Source organism: Heteronotia binoei, chromosome 21 (genome assembly GCF_032191835.1).
Source record: "Heteronotia binoei isolate CCM8104 ecotype False Entrance Well chromosome 21, APGP_CSIRO_Hbin_v1, whole genome shotgun sequence".
Classification (NCBI taxonomy): Eukaryota; Metazoa; Chordata; class Lepidosauria; order Squamata; family Gekkonidae; genus Heteronotia; species Heteronotia binoei.
In genome coordinates this window covers 140,074,272-140,099,736 of record NC_083243.1, presented here as the reverse complement: position 1 = coordinate 140,099,736, position 25,465 = coordinate 140,074,272, and the positions used below count along the sequence as shown (strand labels likewise).

The 25,465-nt window shown below is 43.7% G+C and overlaps 1 protein-coding gene across 6 annotated transcripts in view; it reads left to right on the top strand.

Moving 5' to 3' along the window:
* The window catches only part of TEAD1 (TEA domain transcription factor 1), a 360,416-nt gene that overhangs the window by 283,414 nt on the left and 51,537 nt on the right, over window positions 1-25,465 (top strand). For all 6 annotated transcript variants that reach the window (XM_060263081.1, XM_060263082.1, XM_060263079.1 and 3 more), the window contains 2 exons: window positions 1,105-1,166; window positions 7,982-8,106. In XM_060263081.1, coding sequence (XP_060119064.1) covers window positions 1,105-1,166; window positions 7,982-8,106 — 187 coding nt within the window. The remainder of the gene's footprint in view (window positions 1-1,104; window positions 1,167-7,981; window positions 8,107-25,465) is intronic.

Here is a 25,465-nt window from a genome sequence, read left to right as displayed (position 1 = left end):
TGTGCAGCCCCTCAGATCAGCAGTTAATTTCCAAATGTACAGAGATGAAGTATGTGATTATTTGACTTGTCCGCAATCATTCTACATGCGGGGGGGGGGGGGGAACTAATGTACAGAATTCAGTTGCTAGGAGAGAGGCATGGACACTTTGAATACCAGTTATTTTTATGTCTTTATGCACTGACCTGACCCATCCCTTTCAGTACAATATGGAAGAAAGTCTTTAGTAGTTTCTTCCTATTGTAGGTCACTGGCTGCTGAGCAAGGAGAGAAATTCCTGCCACTTAAAATCTCATAGGTGTGAAACTGAAGTGGTTTCTGTGTGCTGCAGTGAAAGTGGACTGCAGATGGCATTTTGTATGCCTGTATTTCCAGGATGGGGAGTAGAAGGTTCAATATAATAACAGAACAGTGTCAGAAGGCTATAATATCAAGAGCATTTATTATGCATCAATTCTTGCAGACCCCCTACAAGGTAGGCCAGGAGTGTTAACCCAATATTAGCAATTTAAAAGTCTGGTTTGTCTGAGTCTTTTCACTTAGTATATAACAGATGTGTGATTTGAAGCAGATATCTCCTGTTCATAGCTTGTGTGATGCACTAGGCTTTGCTAGGTTCTACCGGAACTTAGCTGTTCTAGTCTTAGCTACCACGATGAAAACAGACTTTATGAAACTGTGTGGTAAAAGAAGTTCATCTGAGTGATGTTTCATTATGCCAGATGCACCAACAGAGAGTCAGTTTGGTGTAGTGGTTAAGTGTGCAGACTCTTATCTGAGAGATCTTGGTTTGATTCCTCACTCCTCTACTTGCAGCTGCTGGAATGGCCTTGGGTCAGCCATAGCTTTCGCAAGAGTTGTCCTTGAAAGGGCAGCTTCTGAGAAAGTTCTCTCAGCCCCACCAACCTCACAGGGTGTCTGTTGTGGGGGAGGAAGGTAAAGGAGATTGTGAGATGCTCTGAGATTCGGAGTGGAGGGTAGGATATAAATCTAATTTTAAAAACTTATGTGACAAAAGACAGATTGGTTATTAAATGGCCTCAAAGGTAACAAACTATAATTGAATTACTGGTTTTTGACTTCGTATCCAATGTTTTCTTTCAGCATAAAGCCATTTGTTCAGCAGGCCTATCCCATACAGCAGACAGTTGCAACACCTATTTCAGGTAACGTCTTCTACAGATTAATGCATGTTTTCATACCCCATATATCTAAGTTTGGCACAGGTATGCAATTATTAATACTTTTAATCAGGGCTTTTTTTGTAGCAGGAACTCCTTTGCATATTAGGCCACACATCCCTGATGTAGCCAATCCTCCCAAGAGCTTACAGGGCTCTTAATACAGGACCTATTGTAAACTCCAGGAGGATTGGCTACAACAGGGAGGAGTGGCCTAATATGCAAAGGAGTTCCTGCTAAAAAAAAAAGCCCTGCTTTTAACTATAACATGTACAAGAAGGATTTGGTTGTCTTTGGCCAAAGATGATTTCATATGCTACAGCGACCAGTCTTGATGTATTAAGTATATTTTGCTGTATATTTGCATATTCATCTATGCAGAGCTTAGAACATACAAGCAGTGGACCTTGAGAGAAAGGGTATTGTGTTGTCCCCTCCCTCTTCACTATTTCTTCTTTTCCTTTCCTAGCAGCCCCCATAGCTGCTCCCCTTTCCCTGCTTCTTTCTGTCCTTCCCAACCAGTCTCCATTTATCTAACCCCATCAGTTTTCCCCATCTACACCCCTATCTTCAGCAGGCCCTCCCCAGCAGTCTCTTTTTGAAGAACTATAGCCAGGTTGTGAAATGCCACCTGAGCTGGGTGCAGTTGCACTGTGGGAAACCTGCAATGACTTGCAGAGGGTCCCTCACTTTTCTCTTTATCCCCTCCCAACACTATTCCCTCTTTCCCTTTTCCAGCCATCCCCCATATCTTCATCTTTCATTATCATCATCATCATCATCATCATCATCATCATCATCATCATCATCATCATTTGTTTATTTATATTCCTCCCATTCCCCTGTAGCAGCTCAGAGCAGAGTACAACATAAATAATAAAATCACAGTAAAATCACATCAGTATGATGATAAAAAAACAATTACAATATTCAGTAAAACAGAATGGTCCAGCAGGGCAATATAATAAGATGGTGTAGCAGGACAATACATCAAATCAGCACAGTAGATAGTACAGTAGGGGAGGCCAATCGAACTATCTTCTCCTTTTCTTCCTACACACTCACCAACCTATCTTTTACCTGCTCTCCCATCTTCAGCTATATTTATTTTTTACTTAACTTATATCCCATCTTTCTCCACAATTGAGACCCAAAGCAGTTTATATCTTTCTTCTTGGCTCTATTTTATCTTCACAACAGCCCTGTGTGGTAGATTAGGTTAGGCTGAGAGTGTGTGACTGGCTCAAAGTCACCCAGTGAGCTTGTACATTAGAGTGGGGATTCAAATCTGGGTCTCTCATATTCTAGTCTGAAATTGTAACCACTATACCACACTGGCTTTCTTGTGGTGGCTGTTGTTGAACAGTAGCAAGTGGCCAGGCCTGGGTGAGTCATGTGGTAGCAAGTTATTATTGGAACTCTCTGTCTGGGGCAGTGATACTCTGTATTCTTGGTGCTTGGGGAGCACAGTGGGAGGGCTTCTAGCCCCACTGGTGGATCTCCTGATGGCACTTGGCTTTTTTGGCCACTGTGTGACACAGAGTGTTGGACTGGATGGGCCATTGGCCTGATCCAACATGCCTTCTCTTATGTTCTTATGTTCAAGTTGTCTGGTGGTTGCTACTGGGTGTGGCCTGATGAGTCCTTCCTCAAAGGCTAAAACAGCCCCAGAAGGAGGCCTTTTACTGATGGAAGCCAAGGCTTGAAGGCTGGCAATACTGTTTTAATTGTCTAGCAACTGCTAGTGAAATATTCATTCTTTAAAGATACAGGTGTTTCATTTATTATTTGGGTTAAGCCCCCTCAATTTTTAATTTTTTTTAATATTTCAGATTTCTCTGCAAACCTGGGGCTTTGTAGAAAACTCTGTCTTGTCTGTCTCAGGATTTAAGCATCCATAGATGTTGTTACCTTTAAAGCTCTTCATTTTCTAGGGCCCTCATATTTTTCAAACCACACCTCCCTGGATACTTTCATGCACAAACTACATTCTTCAGATAGCCTTCTCTCTGTGTACCCTTCCTTAGAGTTGTCTGGATTGCAACTGTCTGGCCACAGGCTTTTTATGTGATAAGACTGGTCCTCTGAACTGGATAACCAGAGTGGTGGCATGTAAGCAAGGCATGTAAGATGGTTTTATTTCAAAGGCTATTTGTTGAAGGAAAAATTCTTTGCCAGATGTGGCTGCGTTTTTCACCTGAATATAGCTTTTATCTTGTTAATGATCTATTGTGTTGTTTTAGGAAGCCAGCATGGTATAGTAGTTTAGATTGGTAGATTCTAATCTGGAGAACCAGGTTCAATTCCACCCTCTTCCGCATGAAGCCAGCTGGGTGACCTTGGATCAGTCACAGCTCTCAGAGGTTTCTCAGCCCCCCCCCATAAGTCTAGCTCATTACATAAAAGATTAGAATTTAAGACTGCCAGACGTCTTAGATGTCCTGGCTATACTACACTCAATGCAATATAATAATTAATTAATTGTGTTGTTTTTATTTCCTTGCAGTTTGTTGCTTTGTTAGCTACCTTGAGTCAAAGGAAATAACATGAGATATAAATATTATAAATAAACAAGCAGGGAACCTGCAAAGACTTGTGAGGGGATCACTTCATTTTCTCTTGTATCTCCACCTGTGCCTCGTGTACTCCTACTAGCAGCCCTCATATCCTTCCCCCTTTTTCAGCTTCCTTCTGGCTTTCCAACTCAAAAAAATAGCCTTTCTTTTATTTGCTCCCCAGTCTTCAGCTTTATTTTTAATTTACTTAATTTACTTTTCTCTCCAGTAGGAACCCAGAATACCTTAAAGCATGCTACTTTGCTCCATTTTATCTTTAGAATATTCCTGTGAGGTAGATTAAGCTGAATGAAAGTGATTGGCCCAAGGTCAACTAGCAAATTTTCACAGTGGAATTGGAGTTTGAAATTGGGTCTTCCAGATCCTAGTGTGATACTCTGACCACTACACTCACACTGGCTCTTGGCTTTCCCTCCACCTAGTAGACTCTAGACTTACTTTTTTTAAAAAAGCTGGGAATTCACAGAACCTGTCACACATTGTTGTAATGGTATACTGATATTCTGATATTCTAGTGCTGATTTAAAAAAAAAAGTATTACAAAGGCCACAGTAACTCTGATGAGAGAAACTGCTGGGGGACTGCAGTTCATCTGTAACTGCACCAGCAGTGGAGGAGCCCCAGAAATCCTATGCAGAAACCACCTGTATCTCACAGTTTGGCTATAGAACATTAATTGTGTGGTGTGTTTTTAATTAAAATGTGTAGATAGTGGGTAGTGACTGGTATCATGGTTATTCAGTGGCATCCAGAAGGTGGATCTGCTATGTGAAACTACTCCAGGTGCAAATTAATGATGAAAGATGTTAGTCCTGGTGGAATTTCTCAAGGACCTCCTTCCCATGGGTTCAAATAATTAAAATGTTATCACTGAGTCTCAACCAGGCTACTGTGTGGGATTGAGTGGCAGCAGGGAATGTCTAACAGTTCAGCCAGAAACAGTATGCCAATAGAGGAGTGGGGCCTGGTCCAGCATCTGGACCCTTCAAAGGCTGGTGACAGATTGCCACAAAGCACAGAGCCAGTAGCCACAGAGCACAGAGGAGGCAGCAAAGAACCAGCAGGAATGGGCAGGCACAGCAGCCAGGAGGTCTTGGAGAGAGGCTGAAGGGCCATCTGGTGAGCTGGCTCAGGCCCCAGACAAATGGGACACCCAGGACTCAAATGGCAGCTAAGAGCTGGGGAAGGGAAGGCCCAAGGTGAGCAGCCCCAGCAAGCACTGGAGCAGAGCCAGAGGCTCAAGAACTGTCAGGGACTGAGGAAAAGGACTGCTGAACAAGCAGTTTGTGGGTGATAAGAGGTGGCACAAGGGATGTGATGGGCACCCCTTTGTAAGGAGTTGGAGAATGCTATATCTACAACGATGCACCGGGGGAGAAAGAGTAATGAAATTTCTCCCGGGACCAAGGAGGAACCTGTGTGAACCCTGCAGGTCAGGGGAACCTAGTCTGAGGCCACTCTAGTTTTTGTTGTGACATTTCTACTTTGCTTCTTTGTCAATATGAAGAACTGCTCAATTCCTAACTTTCTTCAGTCTTCTCTTATGAAGGAAATGATGCTCAGTATGGCAATAACAGAACATATGATGAGGGAGAGATTTGCAGCCTAGGATCAGCATAGGGGTAGTACATAAACACCTAATTTCTTTAAATGAAACTAAGTCCTCAGGGACAGATGAACTGCATCCAAGGGTACTAAAAGAACTTGTGGACATAATTGCTGAGCCTCTGGTTATTATTTTTGAGAATTCTTGGAGAACATGTGAGGTGCCAGAAGATTAGAGGCAGGTAAATGTTGTCCCCATCTTCCAGAAAGGGAAAAAGGAGGATCTGGATAACTACTGAGCTGTCAACTACCAACCAGTCACACATACACACCCCTTGTGTGTGTGCTTCTCTCCAGGAGCAAGCCCAGGGCAGGGAGGAGAGGGCCTCTTGGCTGCAACAAAAGTCAAGCACAGCACAAAGTATGAGAGAGTGGCAGTGGCCGTAAGTGAAGAAGCCAGGTGCTTTACAGGCACTTTCCAGAGGGTAACGGTGGAGGGGCCAGGACCTCACAGGCCCCACTGTAGTTACAATTGTGCCTGTAGGGCAAAATTTTCTATATAGTCATTGCAGAGACTTGGAACTACAGTATGTTTGGTTCTGTTTCTATCTGTTTGTTAAAGAAGAATTGTAAATTTGAGTAAGAACAATATACAGTATGTCACAGAATTGAGTACACTCCATCACATTTTGTAAATATTTAAGTACCGTATATCTTTTCATGTGACAACACTGAAGAAATGACACTTGGCTACAATGTAAAGTAGTGAGTCTACAGTTTGTATAACAGTGTAAATGTGCTGTCCCCTCAGAATTACGCAACACACACCCATTAATGTCTAAACTGCTGGCAACAAAAGTGAGTACACCACTAAGTGATAATGTCCAGATGAGTCCCAAAGTGTCAATATTTTGTGTGGCCACCATTATTTTCCAGCATTGCCTTAACCCTCTTGGGCATGGAGTTCACCAGAGCTTCGCAGGTTGCCACTGGAGTCCTCTTCCACTCCTCCATGACAACGTCACGTTGCCGGTGGATGTTAGAGACCTTGCGCACCTCCACCTTCCATTTCAGGATGCCCCACAGATGCTCAATAGGGTTTAGGTCTGGAGACATGCTTGGCCAGTCCATCACCTTTACCCTCAGCTTCTTTAGCAAGGCAGTGCTCATTTTGGAGGTGTGTTTGGGGTTGTTACCATGTTGGAATACTGCCCTGCGGCCCAGTCTCCAAAGGGAGGGGATCATGCTTTGCTTCAGTATTTCATAGTACATGTTGGCATTCACGGTTTCCTCAATAACTGTAGCTCCCCAGTGCCAGCAGCACTCACGCAGCCCCAGACCATGACATTCTCACCACCATGCTTGACTGTAGGCAAGACACACTTGTCTTTGTACTCCTCACCTGGTTGCCAGCACACACGCTTGACACCATTTGAACCAAATAAGTTTATCTTGGTCTCATTGGACCACAGGACATGGTTCCAAAAATCCATGTCCTTAGTCTGCTTGTCTGCAGCAAACAGTTTGCAGGCTTTCTTGCGCATCATCTTTAGAAGAGGCTTCCTTCTGGGACAACAGCCCTGCAGACCAATTTGATGCAGTGTGCGGTGTATGGTCTGAGCACTGACAGGCTGACCCCCCACTCCTTCAACCTCTGTAGCAATGCTGGCAGCACTCATACATCTATTTCCCAAAGCCAACCTCTGGATATGACGCTGAGCACCGGCACTCAACTTCTTTGGTTGACCATGGTGAGGCCTGTTCTGAGTGGAACCTGTCCTGTTAAACTGCTTTATGGTCTTGGCCACCGTGCTGCAGCTCAGTTTCAGAGTCTTGGCAATCTTCTTATAGCTTAGGCCATCTTTATGTAGAGCAACAATTTGTTTTTTCAGTTCATTCCCATGAGGTGCCATGTGGAACTTCCAGTGACCAGTATGAGGAAGTGAGAGCGATAACCTGCTCCCCCTACTTGGACCCCATTTGGACATTAGCACTTAGGGGTGTACTCATTTTTGTTGCCAGCAGTTTAGACATTGATGGCTGTGTGTTGCATAATTTTGAGGGGACAGCACATTTACACTGTTATACAAACTGTAGACTCACTACTTTACATTGTAGTCAAGTGTCATTTCTTCAGTGTTGTCACATGAAAAGATATACTTAAATATTTACAAAACGTGAGGAGGTGTACAGTAACACTGTAATTTAAAAAATGGAAAAAAATAGTACTTGGTGCTAAAGTAAGGCATTGGATTCCCCCCCCCCAAAAAAACCCCCATTAACTATTTTCATTTAATAGCAAGTGTGCTATGGCCACAGGGGTTTTTTTGCAGAAAAAGCCCAGCAGTAACTCATTTGCATATTAGGTCACACCTCCTGACATCACCATTGTTTCACACAGGGCTTCTTTGTAGAAAAAGTCCAGTAGGAACTTATTTGCATATTAGGCTGCATCCCCTGCCACCAAGCCAGCCAGAGCTGATTTCTGCTCAAAAAAAGCCCTGGCTATAACCATTGTTCCAAGCTACTGAGAAGAGATTTTTAAATAATTAGATTTGTAAGCATGGTAGTCTGGGATTAAATTACTGTTGATATCCAGGAGTTAATAATGCAATGCATTAGTAATTTATAAACTAAGGAATTGCTGGTTTTTCATAAAGCTAACTGTTCATACTACAGGGTTTGAACCTGCATCGGCTCCGGCACCTTCAGTTCCTGCGTGGCAAGGTCGATCTATTGGAACAACTAAACTGAGACTGGTGGAATTTTCAGCTTTTCTTGAACAACAGAGAGACCCAGAATCAGTGAGTCCTACCCTGATATATCCTGAAAACGCCCTTTCTAACTGATATTATCATCCCATCCCATCCCATTTTTAATAAAAAATTTCCTGCATGCTTCTGACTCTAGGAATATATGGTGTCCAAGCACACATTGAGTTGGCCCCAGTAGCAGATTTATGCTAATATAAAGGGTTTGGGGTTTTTTTGCTGATTCCTTCCTTCTACTGCAGACCCCCAGATCACCTTTCATGTTTCTTAGGGTCATTTGCCCCCCAGGAATAGAGTTCCAGATGGCAATAGGATGAAAGTGGTAAAAAAATGTCCCATATAGTTGGGGGGGGGGGGGGGGACTTTCATCAGCTGAGATTACTGTTGGAGCCGACCTATTGGTTTATATTGTTAAGCTTCATTAGAGAACCAAGGGAATTGTAGTTTGTAGTTTGAGGTTCTGAGCATTAGCAGTCTGTACACCCTTCCAGTGAAATTCTCTGCTCAGGATAGCTAAACTCAGGCCTCGGATTCCGTGGGAGCTCACAGGAGCACAGATCCTGAACCTTTTGAGAGTTCCACCTCCTCTTTCTGAGAGTTTCACCTCCTTGTCCATTGAATAGTATGTGCAGCTGCATAACAATCCCTGGATGAGCTCCACCACCTATTTTTCTTCAAAATGACCCCTGACTAAACTATACTCCTGGCAATAGCCGTGTGTGCTTTTTTATATCTGCTCCCCCCAAAAAAATCTATATGAAACTACTGTCATACACTTTAGGTGAGGCTATATCTTATTGTAGTTCTACATAATAAAACCAGCAAGATAAAACTCCAGTGTCCAAAAAATATCAAATGATAGCAAGGCATGGGTCAGCCAAAAGCCTGATGGCACACTTCCTTTTTATTCCTGATCTCAAGCATGAGCATGTTCCACCAGACTCAGGACAAGGGCCAAAAAAGCTCTTGCCCTGGCTGAGGCTAAACAGACATCCCATGGGCCAGGGACTACTGGAAGATGTTGTCGGAAGAGCACAGAATTCTTTGGGGCTGAAATGGGGTGAGGTATGATCCCAGGTTGCATAGGGCTTTATAGGTCAAAACCATAACCTTGAACCAGATCCAGTATTCAATCAGCAGCCTCTGCAGTTGGCACAACATGGCAGAATGTGTGCCCACACAGTCATCACTATCAGCAGACTTGTTTATTTTTTATTTTTATTTATTTAATTCAATTTATATCCCACCCTCCCCACTGAGGCAGGCTCAGAGCAGCTCACATGGTCATGCATATGCATGAATATAGACATATAATAAAACATAAAAACAATAAAAGCAATTTAAAACATAAAAATTGACATTTCAGGTCCCCTGTGTCCCAACATTAGCAAGGTGTGCTACTGGACTCTTGCTCTTTTCTACTGCCACAGACATACTAACATGGTTACCCATCTGGACTCTTTAGTTGGGTAGCAGTACGCTACAGGGACTTTTTTGTCATTGCATCATGACTGTGGAATGTATTCACCCACAAAGCTTGATTGCCTCTTTGTTTGGCAGCCTTCAGGGTGCATCTGTTTCACCAAATCTTTTATTAGACTTAGATTTCTTTATGGCTATACATTTATTCTTTTATCCACTGACAGGATTTATACATTTGTTGTTGTATTGCAGTAGAAGACTATAGTGTTCTGTCATTTCTTGTAGACATTTTAAGCTACCTTATGGATACCTGATTATTGAAACATAGTTTAATAAGCATTTTAAATTATTGTTTTACATAATAGTATGGCATATAGTGGCTTTTGGTGACCAGGAATGGAATAGAAGTAAGGAAGGATAGAAAATAGAGGATGTAAGTTGTACAGACTTGAGAACTGGATCTTTTTCACCTTCTCAGTGCAGTGTTCCTTCACTGGGACCCTTTACTCTTCCAATCATAGGACCTTGTCCAAACTCAGCTGTTAAAAATGGACATATAACAGATCATTCCTTCAAACAAATGCAGAGGAGGAAATGAACTTGGGTAGAATCAGGGATTCCTCAAAGAAGAACAGTGAGGACAGCCTGTCTTTTCTGAAAAACATATCTGCCCTCCATTACCTATCTTCTCACAATATGCACTCATAGGAAAGTGCTTTCTAGGTTGCATGCTCTATTTACACAGAATACAGTAAGACTTTGGAGACCTGATCAGTGGTCCATGTGAATCATGTCAGCCCTAGAACAAGTCCTAGAATTCTCTGCAAAATATTGGGCTATATATGTGGCTTCCTCTGCAGATGAGAAGATGTAGGAAGTCATCCTCAAATATAGAAAGGTGGAAAATTCCTTCTTTGCAGGAAAAAGTACAAATAGCAATGATTTTTTTTTAAAAAAATGGTAGTTGTCTCAAGCATTTTGGAGAGGTGGTGTGTGTATGTATGGCAAGTTTTCTAAACATACTGAGAGCAATTTGGGTTATAATATTTACTTCAGAGACTGAAGGCAGGATTTTAAATCACTGCATTCTAGGAATGTCCATTACTCTAATCAAAGTATAATTGACAGTCGCTGATGATACATAATGAAATAATTTGAAATGTTTTTAATCTGTTTATTTGCATCGGTTGCCATTTGTATAATGCGTTGCAGAAGGGCAGAAATCAATGGACTTTTTTATTTTGCAGGAAAGAAAATATGTCATTAAGCCTGCTGCCTTATGTAGATTTTTCCCCCTGCAAAGCAAATACACAAGCACATGGGATATACAACCTTTCTTTTTTTTCTGTGCAGCTTGCTGCAAACAATAGTCAAAAGCAGAATAGAGCCATACATGCTTTTTATAATTCTTTTCTGAAAGGATAGAATGTATGCACCCTTGGCAAAGGGATATTATCAAGAGACTGTGTTCCCAAAATAATGGAGACCAGAGGCATATAGCACAGTAACCCTTACATCAGAGGAATCTTCATAACAATAAGACTTGGAGTGAAAATATAGTGTAACAGTGCAGGTATCAAGATGCACAATGTGATTTCTTTTTCAGTGCAGCTTTTCAGTAGTGTGAATAGTTCATATTCAGAAGCAGGGATGACTTTGCTCTTGGTAGGTAAAACATGACTGTTCAGTAGTTCATTGGAAAAGAGCCCTTGGGGCCAAATATTTACAGTGATTGTCTGCATGCTTAAAAGTTTTAAAATTCAGGTTTCACATTTCACACCTGAAAGCTTTAGCCCACTTAAACTATAAGCAGTCCCTGATCCGCCTGGAGAGGTGACTGATCTTTCCTAATCAGACCTCAGTGGTTACTTCAGCTAATGAATGCTTTCATACCAAGCTGACCAAGTTAATACAGACTGCCTGCAGAGAGGTTGGGTACCTGTTGCCATGATTCTCTACATTGAAAAGTATTTAGAAGTTCTGCACACACACACAAGCCGCAAAAGAAAAGATTTCTTAAGCAGGGGCTCAGCTCTCTACCTAGAGAAGTGGGAGGGCAAGGTAAGGCACTATAAAGCAACACAATAAAGCAGCACTTTCTTCTTGGGGTGTAATTGAAATTTAGAGGAAATTGTGTGTCAGTGGGATGCAGTAGAACTTACAATGGTATGCCACTTAAGAAAGTAATGTGGGAAGCATCACTGCATCAAGCCACAGATTCATGTCAAGAAGTGGATTTTCCTTTAGTACCTTTTGGTGTCAGTTCTGATGACTTGCACATAAAGCTGGGGTAACCAAAAATAGTCAACTGCTTTTTTGACCATGTTTATTCATTTACTTGCTACAGTCTTTATAATATGGCCCAGATTGATTTACATTTTTAAGGGGTAAGGCTTGGACCTTGTCTTCCCCTCTCTTATGGGGATGTCAGGAAAGCGTCCCAAACCAGTCCCACTTTTGGCTTGGCAATAGGTGGAACCACCTCAGTACTACAAGTCACCTACCTACCTCAAGAGATGGGAATCCCATCAACTTCATCTGTTTGGCACTGGATGGGATCACAATGACCCTCAATTCATGGGATCCCACTCTTCCTTTGCTCCATTCCGTTATCCATTTCACAAACCCAACAAATAGCCATGTGACTCTCTAGGAATAGTGGCATTACCTATTTTAGAGGACCTCTCAGATGACCCTGATCTGGCACAAAGCAGTGTCAGCTCTGGCTATGTCTTGCAAAATCAAAAACCTACATAGAGTTTAGCAATATTCATCTGAGTTTTTAAGTAGTCATCCTTCTCCATCGTCTTTGGCGACAGAAGACATGCAGGCCCATCAGAGGCCAGGACAAGACTTATCTCCTGCAGACAGGAGAGAGTTGTTGGCTAGATGTCTTGGGCTGTAAACTCTACTCCTCGGCTGCCCTCAATTTTTGTCATCTGTCAGATGATTTTGCCAACTGTCAAATGATAATGGAGGGATATCAGCTCTTCCTGTGGGAGAGCCTCTCCCAGTATTTAAACAAGCTTCTGGATGAGTCTAAGTCTCTCACCAAACGCATCCAGTCAGAGGCAATGAGACTCTCCAAACAAGAAATAAATGCAGGCAGACTTGGCGCTGATTTGTCAGCCAGATCCCTGGCCTCCACAGTAATCTTCAGGCCACTCCTGGCTTTGTAACCCACCTCTCCCTTTGGAGACATGTTGTAAGGTTGAGCACTTTCCTTTTGGAGGGGTAACTCTGTTTTCCCAGGGTATGGACAAGTTCTTTTCAGTTATGAAGAGAAATCAACAGACAGACAGATCCTTGAGAATCTTTCTGTTAACTACCACTTAGAGAGTGTTTCACTCAGAGGCAACGTGAATTTGCCACTCCATTTTAGAAGGAACAGAGACATCCAGCACCCTACTCGTATCCTCAACACTTCTACAAGCCTCCCCTTTATCTAAGAGGAAGATCACAGCATGACCTAGATGCACTGGGCACCAGACCTCACAGAGGGAGACAGGACAACAACAGCTAAAATTGTGACTGTCCATCCCAGTTATTCCTGTTAACTAACCCTAGCTTTAAAAATAGGTTGGCACAGTTTTCAGAAGCATGGTCTGCTGTTGGTGCAGATAGTTGGGTTATGTCCATAGATTCTCACCCTTCCTATCTGCTGTTCTGCCCTCTCAGCAGAGCTCCTTACCCAGCTGGTCAGACTCCTCTACAAGGGAGCAGTAGAGAGACTGCCTGAAGGTTTGTGGCATAGGGATTCTATTCTGGATTTTTTCTGGTTGACAGGAACAATGGAGGGTATAGGCCCATCTTTGATCTTAGAGCATTAAATAAGTTTGTGAATGTTTCAAAGTTCAGAATGGTCTCTCTGTCTGCAGTTACTGAGTTTGTATCTTTGAATTCATGGTTTGTGGTCCTCGACTTGAAGAACACTTGTTTTCACCTGACCATTCACCCTGCTCATAGAAAGTATTTGCATTTCAGGCAGGGTTTGGAAGTTTTCCAGTATACTGCTCTTCATTTTGGTCTTACTGCTGCACCAACGGCTTTCACCAAATGCATGGACATCGCAGTGCACAAGTGACTGTACTATATTCCCTTACTTAGATGATTGGCTTATGGTAGCCCTCACTAAGGACCTCCTAAGGGATCAAGTTTGTCTGGTTTTCTCTACTTGTACCCAGTGGGTACATTGATGGTAAATTGGGAGAAGTCCCATTTGGAACCCTCTCAGCAAGTACAGTTTATTGGAGCTTTCCTCGATGCTATTAGTGCCAGGGCATTCCTACCTGTGGCCAGAGCTAGGATGTTGAGTTCCTTGGCGCATGCATTCCTGAAGAAAAGATGGCAATAGGTCAGATCCATTCAAAGGTTGCTGGGGCTAATAGCCTCTATCACTTCTGCCCCCCACCCTCCGCTTTCGCTGGTGGTTAGAGGATGCAAACTTGTATGCAGGGATTCAATTTGGGTTCTGGGTTACCCTTGCCCATTGTGAGGGGTTTTCAGTACAGTCAGTGGTCCATTGCTTGTAGAGGCCTCTATATAAATGTATTAGAGCTCTGTGCTGTTAGGTTTGCCCTTACCTCCTCTTCAGATATTCTCAGAGTCAAGAGGGTTCTGATTCAGACAGACAACACCTCTATAATGTATTATTTCAACAAACAGGCCAGCACAGTGTCCTGACAACTCTGTCTGGAAGCAGTAGCAGCATGGGCAGTGGCTACCAATAATGGGGTAACCCTAGGGCAATTCACATTGCTGTGAGCCTCGACATGGAGGCAGGAACTTTGAGCAGGGTCTACCAGTCCATCCACCCCAAGTATCTCAACAATGTGTTCAGTATCAGTTCAGCCACCCTGAGCCTGCTCCGGCAGGGAGGGCGGGATATAAATAAATAAAAATAAATTGTTGTTGTATCTGGGGGTACCCCCAGACATGTTCACCATGGCCTAGTCAAAGAAGGCTCCACAGTTCTGTTCACTAGCAGGCAGCAATCCAACCTCAGTGGGAGCTGCTTTTCAAATTCCTTGTTCAGGCATGCTCCTGTACACTTTCCCCCTTCTGAATGGAGGATTTGGGAAATTAGTGGCAGAAAGGTCAGGTAGCATTCGCATAGCCCCACTTTGGCCTTGCTAGATCTGGTTTGCAGAACTTTTCTGTTTGGCATGTTTGGAGTACATCATGTTCCCTCCTGCCCCAGATTTGCTGAGGAATGTCTGGTTCTGTATCACAGTATAGTAAAGTTACACTTACCTGTGCGGAGGTTTCGTCCCTGAAACACCCCTTTTCTCAAGAACTTAAGGATATTTTGGTACAGGCCAGGAAGGCTTCAACTTGTTATTCCTGTGGGAGGAAATTGGCACATTTTGATGCTTGGGCTGCATTCAAGGGTTTTTCACCCTTTACTTGTCCTTTATCTTTGGTTCTGGAATATATATTGTCCTTGGCTCAGGGTGGTGTAGCTGTTTCCTCTGTAAAGACTCACCTTGCTGCCATTTCAGCCTTCCATGAGGGAATAGAAAGTGCTTCAGTTTTCTCTCAATACTTCCTTAAGGTCAAATGTTTTCCCTTCCACCCCTCATCTTGATCTTCCATGGTCATTACCACTGTTCCTAGCCAGGCTGATAAAACCACCACTTGAATCCATGGCCACATCATTTAGTGTTCCTTTCAAGAAAGGTGGCTTTCTTGGTTGCCACCACCTTAGCTAGAAGGGTGAGTGAGTTGGTGGCCCTCATGGTGGACCTGTTGTTTTAAAATGTTTTTATGGAGAGGATTGTTCTTCACCCTAATTTGGATTTTCTTCCCAAGATAATTTCCAAATTCCATTTAGCACAGGATATCATCCTTATTTTTTTCATCTCAAGGTCTGATGCGAAAAGAGTTCTACATACATTAGATGTTAGGAGGTCCCTTCTATTCTACATTGACAGGTCTAAGTCCTTTCACAAGAATAGGGTACTTTTTGTCTGTTACTGGGGCTCTTAGAAGGGGGAAGGGGCATCATCCCAACTCCTGTCCAGGTTGCTTCTATTCATTCTTGTTATAGAAAGGCAGGAAGCCTTTTCCCCTAGAGGTGACTGCTCACTCTACATGAGCACAGAGTTCTTCAGCTACTTTACACGGAAAAGTCCCCCCCCCCCCGCCCTGCTGTGGCCTCTCATATGATTTCTATTATGATCATGTGGAAGGTCATGGTGACTGCAGGAAATGGGGGGAAGGTGTGCTTGCCACCACAACACATAACTCCTGGGCAGGAAATCCTATGCACTCTTCAGCTCCAGCAAGGCAGGAACTTTTAAGCTCAGGGGAAAATGCTCCATAGCTGGCCTGCACAGGCGAAGTCCCAATGTGTGTCTGAACAGAAGATGTTGATGAACAGCAGTTACAGGTAAGTGAAACTCTGTTTTCCTGAGTATTGTCATTTCCCTCAAGTATGATCCATCTCGTCATCTCCCTCTTTCTCTAAATACAGTACAAAAGCCCATACGAATCTGAGGGCCAAACTATACATACTATTTTGTTTACAGAGTTGATATCAGGTTGTGTAGACCCATCTCTTTTTCTCCCTAACCATATAGTAGCTGTGAGGAATATTTGTTAAAAACAAAGGAAAGCTGGTTTGGGCTTGGAGCACTGCCACGGGGGAGGAAGAACTCCTTGCCTCCAACCCCTGCTGGTTTCCAATGCCAACACTGTCCTGGGGGAGTTATTTTCCTCTTTTTTCTGCTTTGTGTGAAGCATTCGGTCCACATGGAGGAGCAAAAATGGGGAAATAACTCCCTCTCCAACATATTTGTACTGAAAAATAGGTGGGAGGTAGGAGCCCCCCAATGGCAAAATTCCTAGCCCTTTGTTTATTATATATTCTTATTATGCATTTTTGTGATGTTTTTTCCCTGTGAGTTATTTATTTTATGACCACTGAGGAAGACGATTGTTGAAACATGCATGCTGTTGTATTTATACTTTGTAAATTAAGGGGTATTTTGTATTTTGTTTTACATGTGTGTTATCTTTTACTGTTTCTACTTTTGAAATGTACACAGGTTTTTTTGAGGTAATGAATCCATAAGGTCATGAATAAATTTTAGAGGGGTTTCTTCAAGTATTTTGTATTTATTTATGGCATTATTTCTTTGCAATTCTTCTTCTCTTGGTTTTTGTTGCAGTTGTTCTCTTTTTGTGATAAATTCCAAACCCAAACAGACTCTTCCTTATTTTATATACGGGGGGGAATTCGGAATCCCGTATATTTCTGAATTCCGTAGTCAGAATAGCCGCATATATGGCAGATGCGCGGCTATTTCCGAATATACGGCCCCATTATTCTCTATGGGCCATTGAAGTCAATGGCAAATAGGGTGTATTTGAAGCCACCTGGAGGGGAGGGGGTTTGAGGGAGAGCCCCCAAATTTGCAGGGGACCTGCAGGGGCCTCTCCCCTACAAACTCCCCAAGTCCCAAAAAGCCAGGGGATCCCATTCCAGGGGCACCCAAAGAGGGTGCCCCTATTCCACCATTATACCCTATGGGCCATTGAAATCAATGGCAACATAGGGCATAATTAGAGGCTACTGGGGGGCAGGGGGTTTGAGGGAGAGCCCCCAAAACTGCAGGGAACCCACAGGGGACTCTCCCCTACAAAACCCCCAAGTCCCAAAAAGATTGGGCCAGGGGGTCCCTGTCTTTGGGCTCCCCAAAAGGCCCAATGCTGGGGAAAGCCCAATTAGCCACTTCCTCCACTATAATTGCTGTGGGGAAAGTGGCTCTGGCCAGAGGGGGGTTTGAGGGAGAGGCCCCAAAACTGCAGGGCAGCTTCAGGGGACTCCCCAGTATGAAACCTCCCTGGCCCAAAAAGACTGCACCCATCTGTGGGCATCCCAAAAGGAACACTGCTCCCAATGGTGAGAAAAAACCAATTAGAGCCACTTCCTCACTGTAATTGTTGTGGGAAAAGTGGCTCTGGGGAGCAGGAGGTTTTGAGGAGAGCCCCCAAACTGCTGTGCAGTTTCAGGGCACTGTCCCACACAAAACCCACAAGGCCAAAAAAAATTTGGACCAGGGGGTCCAATTCCTGGGGCACCCAAAGCCAAACCTAACTTCACACCAGATAATCTCTATAGGACCCAAATGCACTACATTTCTCTATCTACTCTATGAACCCCGCAGTGCAGGCCTGGAACCAATATAAACCCAATTGCCAACATCACCGCCACACAAAACACAATCTGCTCAAGGTCTGCTCTGCAGACCTGGCTGCAGCAAACCCAGATGCCAGCTCTCCAGCCCTGCCCAAAACAACATGAGGAGAGCTGGCCAAACACAACAAGCCTGCTGGTTCTGGGTCTCTCACCCAGGTGCCAACTTCCCTGCCACAGAACACACAATCTACAGATGCCAGCTCTCCAGCCCTGCCCCAAACAACATGGGGAGAGCTGGCCATGCACAACAAGCAGCAACAAATCAAACACAGAATCCTTTTAAAACAGTAAAAACCTTAACTTTTAACAATACAGGAACTTTACCAACCCCTCCCCCACCCAAAAAAAACCCCTTCACCCTAACCCCAAGAAATCCAAGCCACCCAAATTAGGGAAAGTAAAAGCACACTGCACTTTTAAAAGTCCTCTCACTAAAGTAAGATATGGGCAAATTGGCAAAATCCCCCCCCCCAACCCAGCAGAACCCCCTAACCCCAAATAAGCTAGTACCCACCACCCAAATCTGGACAAGTAAAGGGACTCTGAGTCTTAAAAAGTCCTTTTACCAACTAAAATAAAAACAAGAACCCCAAGACTGTCTTACCTTTTAGACATGTTCTCTTACACCAAGCAAGTCTGGTAAGGCTGAGGCCAAGGGCCAGCACAGAACAATCTCTCTCACACACAGACAAAAGAACAACATTGTTGCTGATGGCTGGAGGATCAGCTACACAAAAGCCCTTCAAAGCATGCATTTGCAATGCATTTTGCAAATGCATGCTTCGGATTGGCTGCTGGGGCTCCTCTCCCCCCCCCCCCCCCGATTTCAGGGAGGCTATGGGAGAGGCGGGAAAATGCTACCAAAGGCAGGAAAGGAGGCTAGCAGCTCCCCTGAGGCTGCAGAAGCCACTTTCCCGCCTTTTGCATTGACATCCGTATACTTCTGAATATTTATACGGAAGTATACGAGGAGCTATACTCGGCTCCCGCATAATGGGCCCCAATTGGAATCGGCTGTATGCGATTCCGCATACAGCCGAATCAGGGGTGATTTGGCGGTTGATTCGGTTTGGCCAAACCAAATGCACACCCCAAGAGGACAGCATCATGTGGATGCCCCAGAAACCCCTCAGTTTGAAAGCTGAACAGAGCAAATCATCCATGTGGAAGTAGCCTTTGCAACAATAGTCTAATACCGATTTCGCACTCAGCTTACCCCGCTCTCCCGTTTGTCTTCCCTGTGCGGCATCCATCGGATTTCCCACTATCTGCGCTGGAGCTACAGGAAGCCTCATGGCTTTCATGCAGCAAATAGAAACTGCTAAAAAACAGTTTCCGTATGCTGCATGAAAGCCGCGACGCTTCCTGTAACTCCGGTGCAGATAGTGGGAAATCTGACAGACGCTGTGCAGAGAAGATGAATGGGAGAGCGGGGTAAACTGAGTACGAAATCAGTGAAAATCAGATTGTGGATTTTACCTCTTGGCTTTCATTATGTGTTTAAAAAGGCTCAGTTTACTCTGGCCTTTTTACTAAAGTAGTAATTTTTGCATCAATAGAATGCCCTCGACACCATCCCTCAATTTCCAAATATGTATGCATCTTCTGAAAAAAGAGTGAATGCAAATGAATACATGCTATCTACTTATAGTACTTATAGTACACTACCTTGTTTCTAAGATTCAGATCACTGGAGTTGGCTTTTGAGACGCCAAAATGAATGCCAGATGTAAATTCTGGATGACAGTAATGTAGGGACTCCTGACAGCATGCATCCATTCCTGGCAGCACATTCTTTCGTTTATGTTAAGAGATGCCTAACTGGATTGGCTTTGTTGGTCTTGGCTTCCAAAAACCATCATGGGGAATAAAATGATCTCATGGGTAACTGAGTTGCAAGACATATATATTGGTGTGGCTTTGCAGCTTTGTGAAAACCAGCCTTCCACCCTGACTGTTTAATTGAGTTTCGGGTAGTTTTCTTTCTGAATAAAAATGTGACTAGCAGAAGACCCATATGATATTTCTGTACTGTGCCATTTCATATTGAGGGCTAGAAAGATGGAATCTTTGCACATGCATAAGTGCTGTCTTGATAGTCTATTGAACACATACATATGTGAAGCCTTCTTTCCCAATCCTATGTCCATACCTCTGCACATTCACTCACCCGCCCATAAAGTATTCCCTAAGTACACAAAAATAGCACATTAGAGAAAATGCTCATCTAGAAACACATTGGCTCACAAACTAAGGTTTGTGATGAATTTTGGCCAGTTTGTGGTTCATGAAGTGAAGCTTGTGGCAGGTCAACCAGCACGAACTTTCCACAAGCGTTCAAGCTATTCATGGTAGTTTGTGGTGGTTCGTGAATGGATAGATTTCCAGGCAGACCGTTTCTTCACTCACAACTTACTGCAGAGTATTCAAGCAGTTGAGCCTTTAAACATGACATCAGATCTCTGTGCCTGCTGTCCTCACTGGTCTTACACCATCCAGTGTATTTATTCTACAGTTTCAATCTAAAAATTGCACATTTAAAAATTGGGGTAGAACATCACTTTGTGAAGTGTGGGGGTGTCCAGTCTTTTTTAAATTTACAAAATCAGCCTATCACAGTTGTACAGTAGCATCCACCAAGCAAAGGCTCCCTGTGAGTGGTGGGAGAGAAGAAGAAAAAGAAGACTGCCAATTTATACCCTGCCCTTCTCTCTGAATCAGAGACTCTTGAGTGGCTTACAATCTTCTATATCTTCTCCCCCCCACAACAGACACCCTGTGAGGTGGTTAGGGCTGAGAGGGCTCTCACAGCAGCTGCCTTTTCAAGGACAACTCCTGTGATAGCTATGGCTAACCCAAGTTCATTCCAGAAGCTGTAAGCAGAGGAGTGGAAAATCAAGTCCAGTTCTCTCAGATAAGAGTCCGCACACTTAAACACTACACCAAACTGGGGCAGCAATGAGCTGGCTGGCTGGTTGTGTTGATTTTTTTTAAAAATCCAGCACTTTTATTCCATTTACTGTAAACAGCTATTTTTGTGTGTCACTGGGAGTCCACAACCATGGACTCCATGAGAGCAGTTGCACTTGTAATAAAAAAAATATGCATTTTTTTCTTAATTGGGGTAGGAACATCACTGGTGCTAGACTCCCTCTTTGGCACTTTAGACCCATGGATCCTCAACTTCCTTGCTTCTGGGGACCCTCCCCCCCCCTTGGTTTAACATCATCAGTTATCCTTGCTGAGTTTGGCCCTGTTCTTGGTTTCCCAGCATTCCACCTCTCTAGTGTTAGACTCCCCCCACTTGGCACTTTAGACCCATGGATCCTCAACTTCCTTGTCTCTAGGGATTCCACACCCCCCAGCTTAAGATCATCAGCTGTCCTTGCTCAGTCTGCCCCTGGTCTTGGTTTCCCAACTTTGCACACACACCCCCTCCAGCACTAGACCTCTCCCTCTTTTGCACTTTAGACCGTCAGAGAGTACCTTTCCCCCTTGTACTGGTTTTAATGTGTGGAGAAAGGAGATTGCAAGAGAATGAACAAGTGGGGCGGGGGGAGAGAAAAGCATCACTTTTTACCAAACTCTCAAATGACTAGCTGTCTGCAACAGGAAGGAGAGACCCCCCCCCCCCCCAAAAAAAGCCATCTCCCCTTTAAATGCTACCAAACTGTTAAAAGCTTTCCCCGCAAATGGTTTCTTTTCCACCAATCAGTGATTAGCAATCCACCTTATCATATTACTAGACTCGACATTTAAAAAAATGAAATTAAAAAGATGGGAAACCCATGCAATACTGGAGCAGAAGTAGGGAGGAAGGCAAAAGGTGCAGAGTGGGAGGAACAACAAACCTCAATCTTGCTGGTGGAGTTGACAAAGGGCACGAAAAGGGAAGTGTTGAAAGATCTGAGGAAGTTTGTATTCTTCTGAATTACCTTTGGCTTGGAAGTGAGGCAAGTGAAAAGTCTGCTGCAAAACAACTTTCAGAAAAGCTGGGAATACAATGGAAGGAAAGCAAACTGAAAACTGAATTGGTGGAAAGCAAAACAGAAGAAGAAAACCTGAAGGAAGAAGAAAACATGCAAGGTGAAAGCAGGAGGAAATGCAGAACTTAACTTAAAAGGTAGTGGAGATGTTCAGAGAAAGCAAGGGAAATGACCAGTGCAGAAAGGGCCTCCGTTTAAATGTTTAGCAGACTTCAAAGCAACAGAACTTGGAGGGCATGTGAAGGAGCATCTGGGGGAGGTTTCCTGTGGCTTTGATGTCTCTAGCTTTCACAGCTAGCAAGAACTTGAGCCTCCTGAACCTTCCCTTTTTCATTTCCTCAGAAAGCACTTTCCTCAGATCACCTTTGGGGAAAGGCTGTAACTCAGACTCCAAAAATCCAATCCTCACCAAACTTGGAGGGCAGGTAGAGGAGAGTCATCTGGAGATTCCCGCTGAGTTTGGTGTATCTAGCTTGCACAGGATCCATTCTATAAACTTCCGAAATGATTGCCTGCCATTTCCTCAGAAAGCACTTTCCTGGGGGCTGTAACTCAGACCCCATAAATCCAGTCCTCACCAAACTTGGAAGGCAAGTTGAGGAGAGTCAGCCAGAGATCCCCTGTGAGTTTCTAGCATGTAGAGCGCTGTTCTACCACGTCACAAACTGAACCAGTTTGTTTGGCAGCTAAAAGTTTGTGATGGTTTGTGGATTGTGAACCAGACATTCCATGAACCGAACCATTTTTCCTATTCATGCCCATCCCTAATTTCAACAACATATGCATCAACTTATGCATCACATGGAGTTTCCATTTATTAGGTTTAACTCTTGACTAAATTCTGACCTGGGTCTATAGCTAGATGTCAGCATAGAATGTGCAAGGACTTTTCTACTCCTAGTAGCAGTAGTATGTGCTGCTGGGAGGAGCCTGTGAAAGAGATAAAGAAACAAACAGCTTCTTAGATTTTCTTGGAAAGATGAAAATATGTTCATTTCCTTCTTAAGACAAAGATGGTTAAGGGCATAGAGAACCTGATTACATCCTTTGGCATTTGTAAATTTGGATTTCCAATCCCTTATCTGTAAGCAGAAACTTGAACTGCTGGGTTAAGAGGGGCAGAAAGGGGTGAGATGTCATCCTAGATGGATCATACAGCCTGAATTTATACAGCCATAGTATCTGATGTACTTTAACTTAGTGCTGTAGATCACATGTTCATCACACTGTAGCCATTTTCATGTTGATCTTCTCTGGCCAACTCAATTTGTGAGGTAGTACTTCACCTCCCCTCAGTTGCCAACTCAAGCAAGGCAGGCAGAGGACAAATGAATCATGCAGGAAGAAGAAAAATGAGTGTGTCCATGTGTTTTGGGATATCATGTAAGAGCATGCAGGGCCAGCCCTTTAACTAGGCAAGGGCGCTGGAATCACCCTCGTCTCTGTGGTGAGAGAAATACCAGCAGAAGTGGCTCAAGGAAGTCGTGCACCTGAGCTGCAGAGCGCACCGCGGGGCTGCCTGTCACTCTGCCAGCTGCATCAGACACGGGGGCAGAGCTAGAGCTAGAGCACAGGGCTGCTCCTCGCTGCTTTCTGAGGGAGCAGGGCACCTTGCCTAGGGCGCTGTTTTGTCTCAAGCCGCTGCTGAGAGCATGCATCTTACATTCCTTCCCCCAGTCTTCCCCCCTGCATGAATGAAAGGTCTCTCAATTCCTTGTATCTCCACCCTCACCTCATCTCCTGTCTCCATTTCTCCTTTCAGGGGAAGGTGATAGATAGATGCATGAGGTCTGGGCCAAGCCTACTGTTTGAATAGTCAGGACGCAATGAGAGAACAGCCTGTGCTATTGCTAGGCAATGACCTCACATGCCCAAAGCTGTGCCTTTATGAAGGTAGAGGTTTTATATATACACAGGAAATTTGACACTTCATACTCCATTGCCTCTGCGAAAGGTCTTTGAGTAAAATCCATTACCAAGTTCTAACATTCACTGTGTCTTTCCATTTGTCTTTCTAGTATTGTTCTGATATTCCAATAACTATAGTAACACATTTACTGCATTTATGGCTTAATGTTCAGACTGTGCATATATACAAATGATCATACCTCCCAAGCAGTGGAGCAATTTAGTAGCTAAGCAGCCTTTGTATTTTTCGTCTGGAGAGCAGCATGAATTTGACTAAGTTTATTTTCAGTAGGTTATCTGTGAACACTACTCGCACTACAGATGCCAATAATGTGAAACTAACCGAGAAAAGTGACTACATTAGCAGCATTATTGTCTACAAATATTTAAAAGGTGCAAACTTGACAGGTACAAACAGCAAAATGTCACATCCTATGTTGTTGTTGTTTTTAAAGAAAATGCCCAGTAATTCCGCATGAAGCTAACTGCATTGATAGTATACATGAAATCCATGATGACAATACATTATGTTGTATTTACAAGTGTAAAACTTAAGGAAGTGAATGACCAAGCAGTGGAAGATGAATATTGTGCAGTGCTGTCCTTTCCTGCTTCATGCATTTTTCCTCTCTTTCTGCATCAGCCAGTAAAGGGTGTAGCAGGTAAAGGAATTAGCCACAGTTGAGTGTCAACCAAGAGGGAGGATGCCTGTGCCTTGATGATATTGGAATCATGTGGGACAACTGGGTCAGCCTTGAAGGCATTGTGTTGGTGCTTGCAGCCAAACCAGGTGCTGCTGCGCAATCAGCAGCCATGCATCTATCTAACACAGTCCTGAACTCAGTGCCCCAATCTTCTTGTGAGAGAAAAAAGGTGTGATCTTAATGTTTTAATGAATAAATAGTATTATTGTCGGTTGCCTCACAAGCAGAGTCCTACCTGCCACTTCTTTCATGAGGTAAAGAAACAAACTGGTAGGATATACCCAGAGAGCTACTGTTAGTTGTTTTTATTATGAGTTCCTTTTATTCCAAGGAAATAGCTCAATGACTTCAATTTCCAGATCTATCCTGTGTTTCAAGAGAGGGCAGCAAGATTCACACTGGGTTTCACATAAGGGGGCTAATTTCCTTTAAAAACAAAAACAGGGAAAGAACAGGGGAAAGCAAACTAGACTCAAAGTCCTTCCTTCCTTTTCATATATGTGAACTTCTCTCTAGCTTCCTCTGTGGGAGGTTGAAAGTATATTGGCAGTCAGTTGAGCTCTGGGAAAGAGTGGGAAAGGTGTCAGCTGAAGGGGTGAGTGTTTGCCTTGTCTTAACTGCTGGGGAAAAGTAGCTGGGTGCTCCTGTGTGGTAGGAGAGAGTCTGAGTTTGGTTGCTGGGGAACTGCTGTTTCTGTTTGTTTTGACTGGGATATATCTGATTGCATCAGGTATTTTTGCTGATTGGGAGTGTGTGTGTTGCCTGGGGCTGACTGCTGGCCGCAATCTCTTTGCATTTATAAGGCTGCACCTTGCCAGAGGTGCAAGCCTTCGGTGCGAGGGACCAGAAAACGAGGGCCCTAGTTTTCTTGTGTCCCAATAAGGTAAGTAGATTTTCCACAAGGAGAACCACATAAACACAAAAGGTATTAAAGGGGGAATTGTATATTTAAAAAGCAATTATGAAGGCAGAATACCAGTAGGGGGGTGGGGGCTATCCAGTGTATTGAACTGAGTGTCACATGTATGACTATCAGACCACTGGACAGAAGTCTTGGGTATGTGCTCGGTACAAGGAGCTCCTGGGTCTCAGGGAACCAGTTCGCACCCTTGAAGCTGAGGTGGCTGATCTGGAGAAGTAGAGACAGGCAGGCACTTGAAGAAGACTCT